General features: G+C 31.6%; 1 protein-coding gene across 2 annotated transcripts; it reads left to right on the forward strand.

Moving 5' to 3' along the window:
• Positions 1 to 1,205: 1,205 nt before the first annotated feature.
• Positions 1,206 to 7,005, forward strand: LOC124531814 (cytochrome P450 4C1-like). 2 transcript variants are annotated; one of them, XM_047106354.1, is made up of 9 exons: positions 1,207 to 1,473; positions 2,426 to 2,535; positions 2,992 to 3,082; positions 3,206 to 3,391; positions 3,630 to 4,018; positions 4,409 to 4,477; positions 4,901 to 5,069; positions 6,524 to 6,697; positions 6,820 to 7,005. In XM_047106354.1, exons 1-9 carry the CDS (start codon positions 1,323 to 1,325, stop codon positions 6,975 to 6,977), a joined length of 1,497 nt encoding a protein of 498 aa, XP_046962310.1. In that variant the 5' UTR covers positions 1,207 to 1,322; the 3' UTR covers positions 6,978 to 7,005. The 2 variants fall into 2 exon arrangements, with proteins under 2 accessions (XP_046962317.1, XP_046962310.1); XM_047106361.1 differs by lacking the exon at positions 6,524 to 6,697 and having other exon boundaries at positions 1,206 to 1,473.
• The last annotated feature ends 1,359 nt before the right edge of the window (positions 7,006 to 8,364 follow it).

The following is an 8,364-nucleotide window of genomic DNA, read 5'->3' on the forward strand; positions in this document are numbered from 1 at the left end:
AGTTAATACAATTATTAAATTAATATATCCTGCCTTGAAGTCAACAGGTATTAATTCCACGCTTTTTTATCATCTACAAAATCTTGTATCGAATAATACGCCTTTTTCACCAATGTATTTTTTATAAACGATTTGAATTTATGAGACGGCAAAGTTAAAAATCAACTCAGCAGTATAATATTATGAATGCCAGAAGCAAGTGCCAATATAACTTCAGAAAATATGTAAAACACGGTTCAAGTGCCTATAAAATATGAGGGTTCCCTTCGATTTCTCCAGGATCACATCATCAGAACTTGTTCTAATTAATATGGGACCAACTAGAAGGTGCCACCTTTCAGACAAAAAAAAGAATTTTTAAAATCGGTCCACGCGGCGTCTAGAAATCGGGGAACTCTTTTGAAGTCGGTTAAAAAATATTAATAAGATGACGATTTTCCAGTTCGAAATTCAATCTTGAATAAGTGGTTTACCGTATTATACTAGATTGAGATCTTATGACGAAGAATAAAATAAGAAATACGGTATTCTTCGGCCTTATCGTCACCAAATGGCGATTTTTTTCCAGACAATCATTTTTTGGGAGTTTATCTCCTAACCTAAAAGGTTAAAAATGCGTGTGGACTGTGTCTATACGTATGCATACACATACATAACAATACTTAAATACTAATTGTAATATAATAATATGAAAATTGAAATAAAATACGACTGAAAACTGTGAACGTTGTAAGACATTCTGTAGTGTATTTAGTATCAGCATTGCACCTGTAAAACGAAGGTGGGTTGGGTCGCTAGTAAATATACATATATGTTTGAAGTTCTGAAGAGATAGAGTAATAGTGTCGGAGTAAAAATAGTCAGTTTTGAGTTAATTTTCTTAAACCTCTTAAAAATCGGTTTTTAGCGATTTTTTCGAGTTTTTGACCTTGAAATTGAAATTCGCGCTAATTTCAACAATCATTTTTGTAATCAGCGAGTCAAAATACGTAAGTTTAAAAAATTTCTAGGAAAAGAGCGGTATGACCTTATCGGAATTTTATCCCAAGATATAATACTATATATTTCACGGGTGGTTGGAACACATAGCGACTCGTAACAAAGTGCACTAAAAGTTATCAAATCTCTCTTTAGAGCAGCCGCCATCTCATATCGGGCAGAAGGTCAATATTATGTTGTTAAGCTTCGTACCTACTTCAATTATATTCAAGTATATTAAATGTTCACAATTCTTGGTCAGTTTACATACAGACAAGTCGTGTTTATACAACGAATTTAATATTGATATAATTATTTTGTGGCCAGTTTAGTTAGAATATAAAATGTTTTGGACTGTATTGTTTTTTTTAGTGTTATTTATGATGTTATGTTACTATATCGAATATTTGTTAAAAGATGAAAAATTTGATAAAATCCCAGGACCGAAAGGGCGATTTCTTATTGGAAATGGATACGAATGTCTAATGGAGTCTGGTAAACTTGTAGACGTAAAGATTTATTTTTATTTAGTTAAAAACCAAAAAGTCAGATAAGTGTTGTGTCGATTTTTTGTAAACAACTAAATCTTAATACGACGCATCATGTTAATTTTGAATTAAATTTGCCGTGCCCGATCTTCGGGCACATTTGAATTTAACAAAAAAAATATTGTAGCTTAAATTACTCCTTATTATATCAGCTTTTAGCCAGTGAAAGTCCCGTCGGAATCGGTCCAGACCTTCCAGAGATTAACGAGAAGATAGAAAGACAAACAAAAATTGTAAAAATATTATTCTGGTATATGTACCGTCTTCACATACATATTTATAAATTTAGTAAAAAGCGGTTTTTTAATATTAAAAACAGACACTCCTATTTTTATAGATAATTATTGTTTTTTGTTTCTTCAAGTGCAAACACATTTAAGTATTATCTTTTATTATTTTAATGATAATTATTACGTATATTTTTAACTATAATGTTTTAATTGCAAATAATAATTATTATTTTGTATCTGAAACAGTTCAAACATTGATATACTTAATACGTCGATAGGTGATTGCTTTCTATAATAATATTTAATATCGCATAAAATATATCAGTTAAAGCAATTTGTATACATTATGATAATTGCGTTCAACTATTCTCTGCAAGACTCAAATTCTACTAACAATTTGACAGTTTGATAGAATCTATTGTAATCCAATCGAAATGTAATCTTTGCAATTCAGTCGCGTTCCTATCCTACAAACGAAACGATATACTTGTGACAAATTTGGATCGGTATATATTCGTGATCGTATCGTAAGTGAACAAGTAGAAATGATATTCATATAAACTGAAACAATTAAGCTGATTTATTATTGCCGTTATTAGTTAGTAGAATTTGCTCACAGGATTGAACAGATTTTTTGAGGAAATTATTGTATTAAATTTAATATTTCAGCTCAGTTTTTTGCATATTTCCGCAATTTAGCAAGCCAATATAAAGATATCTGCAAATATAGAATATTTAATGTAAAGTTTGTCCTATTATACAACCCAGAGGACATTGAGGTACGTGAAAAAATAAAAACTATATGTTTTACGTTTACGAGGAATATTTTTTTTTTATTACTGTTGTTAAGTATATCAATAAATTAACTTGATATCTTAGTACCACTAAACTAGCAAATCTTCGTAGAAGGTTTGTTCTAGCTTTGTATATCTTTTTATTTGTTGGATTGAGTTTATTTTAGCTGTGCTAGCAGGCCCGTCTTAAAAGAAGCATACGCACAAGAACAATCTGCCTCGAGCAAGTATTGTTCCGGAGTCCTCCTTTACTAGCGAGACAAGAGACATTCTTATTTCAGCCTGCTGATGATTTCGCCATCATCATAGCAGAAGGGCTTTACTGCCCCTAAACCTTGGATTACGAAGGGCCTATGTGCCTCCTCTTTTATATTTCAAAAAATGCTTATTTGAGCGTCTTTTTAATTAAGACTAATCATAATCTTATGTTTATCTTTTCAGACTATACTGACTAATACAAAATACAATGATAAAGGATATATTTACAGCTTTCTTCGACCGTGGTTAAAAGACGGCCTGCTTATTAGCGACGGTAATTTTTTCACATATATTAGATAATTCCTACTTAACTCAAGTAAGCTAAAATTAATTTTCTTGGAACACCCAGTCTTAATATATAATTTTAATCATATTATTATATATGTATATTAACTAGGAATGAAGTGGCATCAACGCCGGAAAATTCTGACACCAGCATTCCACTTCAACATTCTCCGACACTTCAGCACCATATTGGTGGAGAACAGCGAGAGGTTCGTGGAAGGTCTTCGGTCAGAAACAGACAAGTCGAAAACGGACATTTACTCTTTCATAGCTGGCATGACATTGAATTCGATATGTGGTGAGTAACTATCCATGTATATAATATAATAAGTAATTTCAAATAAGTAGTCGTAGCAGTTCAGAAGAGCACGCTAAACGCTCGTGCAGATCAATAAATGGTTACATATAAGTTTTATGAAAAAAAATTATAACAGTACTGATAGCTATTAATATTGTATCAACCCGGTCTTTATCAAAATAATTAAAATGACATAATTATGTAAATATGTATGTATTTATGTTACATTTATTTATAGAAACAGCAATGGGTACATCCTTAGATAAGGAGAAAAAAGTCATCGGAACAAAATACAAAGATGCAATACATACGCTGGGAACATATATACTTTATAGAGCTCAACGATTTTGGCTCCATCCCATGGCATTGTTTAAATTAAGCGCTGTTGGGAGAAGTCAGAAAAAAACATTGAACGAGATTAGTTCGTTTCGTGACCATGTTATTAAACAAAGGCGGCAAAATGGGACTTACAAGAATTTGTACACAGACGTTATGAACGAGAGAGAGAATGACTTGATAGGTCAGAAGAAACGATTGGCCATGCTCGACTTGTTACTAGAAACGGAGGAGAAGGGAGACATAGATATCGAGGGAATTAACGAGGAAGTCGACACGTTCATGTTCGAGGTTGGTAAAGATTATTGAACCTTCAATTCTGATGTTATAATGTAAATGAGGTGTATTTGAATACTTCGCTAACGATACTTAGTAAACAATTAATAGCATTTTAATCTCATAAAACAGCCACCACGACCTTAAAAAACAATTTTGCGATTTAGATTATTGAAACTTTAAGGCATCGAGGTGGACACAGGTGGAGATTTTATATAGAGGAAAAATACAAAATCAATTTATGTACTTCTCTAAATCTGAATATTTAAATTATGCCACACTCTTGTACACTTAAAATCCTATTTTCATACGTTCTTTAGTTTTTATTTTAATCTTTACTGTGAGTTTGAATTTATTTGTTTATAAATGAAATTCAATCTCAAATATTCTTTTGTTTTGTTTAAGGGCCACGATACAACCGCGAGTGCACTTCAGTTTGCTTTTATGCTGATTGCGAATCACCCAGAAGTTCAGGTACGAACATATTTTGTTCTAATGTATCTACTTTCGACATCACTGTTAAAAAAAGCAGAAATCACGTAGTAAATATTACTTCATTATTATTATTACTATTCCTGGCATTAATTTACTCTCTATTTTATAATGTACTGCCGAAATTTACGTCCGTTATAATACCCGTGTGTATGAGTTAAAAGTTGCAGCACATCACAGCGAGTTTGTCCATAAATTAATATGAACATGGGCCTAATTTCATGTAATTATTATGCTGGTGTTAAAGCTAATGCGTTAGTTATGACGTGTACTGTTGTCTTGTATAATTTATAATCTTGTAGTATAAATAACATCCAACGAAAAACGTTACTTATATTGTTTTGCCACTGAACAAAATGTTTACTATATAAGTATTTTGTATCAAGTGTAATGTTTAACATTTAGGACAAAATACTCGAAGAGTGCTGGCAAATCTTCGGCGCATCAGATCGGAAGCCTACGATGTCCGACTTAGCAGATATGAAGTATTTGGAATGTTGCATCAAAGAAACCTTAAGGCTCTACCCTTCGGTTTATTTTATTTCAAGATATTGCAAACAAGAAATCAAATTGAGTAAGTACTTTCTCAGGCTTATCGCTACTTATAAATAAATAAAATTATTATAAATAAATTAAGATCATATAACTATGGAAAATTTGAATTATTTAACTTTGACGATAAAAAATAAGCAATTTCATAAAAGTAATGTTTGTTTCTGATTCTGACACACACACACACACACACACACACATCTGTCTTTCAAATAGTAATTTACATGTTTTAACAATACCGTATTTAAATTAATTAGAAACAAGTACAATGCCAAATTCTAAAACAGTTGTTACACGAATCTTTTTAAAATTCAATGATTCGGCGATTCGGGATTCTTAAAAGAAGCACCGAATGTACGAGCTTTACAAGGAAAAGACGTACAATCACAGCGTCACTTAAGCCCATTATGTATGTAGCTTAACTATTTCAAATTGTTTAAAAATGTGAAATTAAGAATGCACATGAAAATTTAAAATGTCTCGTAAAAATATTAGTTGTGAAACTGGTAGAGTCCGCAATCGTAGAAACGACCTTGAATAATAATAATAAAATTGTAAATAGTGAACGGGAAGTTGCCAAAGTATTTGAAAAAGGTTTGCTGACATACTAGTTCAGAGCACTATGTTCATTATTTCTCCAGCGGGTGCTGAGTCATAAGTTTAAAGAAAATTAAAGAGAATATAACCAAACTTTAACTTTACCACTGTAGACATAGATATAGTTTAAGTAATTAGAAACAAAAATCTACCAATATGTGGGTAAAGGTAATAAATTCATTTTCGTCGAGTCTTCTCAGGTCACAGTATTTTCTTTAAGCTGTACCTAGGTGGTGCTTATTGATTGTTAAATTAAAACTTGATATTCAATAAGTAATTTTAATAATTTTATCTTGAATAAAGGAATTTGATTTTATTAAGTTATTTTATACTAAGGGAATAATTGAATTGACGTAAATATTTCACTACGATATCTTGTGTCTGTGAATTTATGCTATTATATATGTCGGCGCGAAACTACGAATTTAAAAAAAACACCGCGTCCAGAAATGATTATTTTAGTAATTTAAAACTGTTTGATTGTTAAATTAATCATTTTTAGTGAATTTTGAAACGTTAAATTAGTCTGAAATATTTTAGTGTTTGTAAACAGCTGTTATGTTGAGTGAATAAGTCTACCCACCTATTTTTGTTATAAAAGATCAAGCGCCCGTCGGTATCGACAGACTTGGTCGAGCCGTTGGAGCGATCGGACCGCCTCATATTGGAATAAATCGGAGAAGACTTTTCCTGAGTTTAATTTCAAACCTCCGAGGATGGATAAAGATCGAAACACTAACACTAGTGACGTCAGACGACGACTACGCTGACGACATGTTTTTTTTTAAAAACGGGCTCGGACATACTGCTCCTTTATATACATATATGTATTTATTGCTATAATTAATTTTTATGTTATAATTTTTTTCATTTGTTTAGAAAATTACGAGTGTCCGGCAGGATCGGACTGCTCAATTCTAATCTTCGACTTGCATCGTCGTAATGATCAGTTCGTCGAACCTCTCAAGTTCCGTCCAGAAAGGTTTCAGGAGGAGCCCACTTGGCACCCGTTCGCTTACATCCCATTCAGCGCAGGACCCCGGAACTGCATAGGTTATTTATTTTAAATACTACATTAATTATAGTGTTCGTGTTGCCGTGACATTTGTAAACAACTAACTAAAGTCACATAAATATTTGTGTCAAAAATGAATGATTTATTTTTTACGTGACAGGTCAAAAGTTTGCCATGATGGAAATGAAGTTGGTAATATCTGCGGTTCTTCAACGTTACCGGTTGTTACCAGTTACTAAGCCGGAGGACTTGGACTTTATCGCCGATATCATATTACGACCAAAGGAACCCATTTACGTTAAGTTTGAAAATCGCTGAAACGATTATATTAATATTTTTATTTCTGAAAAATCAGTATAACCTTTAATAAACAACTATGATAAAACATTTATGTTTTTTATTTTCGTTTCATATGTTACTATATTTTTTTGTTCACAACTCAAAGAAATAGGAAGAATCTATAATATAATATTATAGCGATGATAGTTTTGGAGTACATATCATTTCTAAAACCATGTTTTAAAGTGATCGCCATTTTGGACTATCTCCGTGGTCGAGTGGTGTGTTCACCGGTTTTGATGAGTACACCATTCCGAGGTCCCGGGTTCGATTCCCGGCCGAGTCGATGTAGATTATCATTAGTTTTCTATGTTGTCTTGGGTCTGGGAGTTGGTAGTACCGTCGTTACATCTGATTTTATATAAAACAAGTGCTTTAGCTACTTACATTGGGATCAGAGTAATGTTTGTGATGTTATCTTATATTTATTTATTTATTTATTTACCGATAGATATATACCTAAAATATCATCTACGGGATAAACTTAGACAATCAGTTTAACAAAGAAATTCAATATCAGCTAACATACCTATATAGACAAAATATATTATGAGAGACAGGTAAATGGTCGGAACTAATTGTAAATAAATACTATTTTTAATTGCTATTTGAACACACACACATATATATATATATTAAATGTCATCGCGTAATAAATACTATAATTTATTTGTATTTTTTGTTTTCATACACCCAAACCCTCGTAACAATGCTTAGAGTTGCATCTGCTGATTTATGTAAGAACAAACTCGAACTAATCGCAGGGCACGATCGTGAAATGTCGGATAGTGATACGCGAAATGAATTAGTTTAAAAAAACAAGAATTTCAAATGCTGAAAACAATTGACTAACGGATCAAAAAGTTCTAACTTTGAATTATCTTAACAAAATAAATCACAAAATCATACATATTGAAGTAAACTACTCAGTTAAGCTTACAAGTCCCAAATAAAACACAATGAACACTTTTTAAAATTACAAGATCTTACAGTCCGTGTCAAAAAAGCAAAATTAATGGCGGCTTCATTCAGTTTCACGCGCTTTTATTTTTTTTCTTTATTTATTTTTGTTTCAGCCAGTTGTATGGATAAAGGAATCTCCTAAATATATAATATAGATAATACATGGATAAAACTAGGGTAACGCGATTAGTCGGAATTTAATATTTTACTTGTGAGATACGAAATTATTTTTTATAGCGTAGAATCCATGCATACAATAAGTCTAACAAATTGTCGAACAAATTGAGAGTAAGAAATTTAATAATTCGCGTTCAATTAATAAAATATTTTATTACTATTTTTAATTATAATGTGTGCATCCCAATACACATTTGTATATGCTGTAGGTAGGCGGGTCACCTAA

The sequence above is a fragment of the Vanessa cardui genome, chromosome 1 (genome assembly GCF_905220365.1).
Source record: "Vanessa cardui chromosome 1, ilVanCard2.1, whole genome shotgun sequence".
Classification (NCBI taxonomy): domain Eukaryota; kingdom Metazoa; phylum Arthropoda; class Insecta; order Lepidoptera; family Nymphalidae; genus Vanessa; species Vanessa cardui.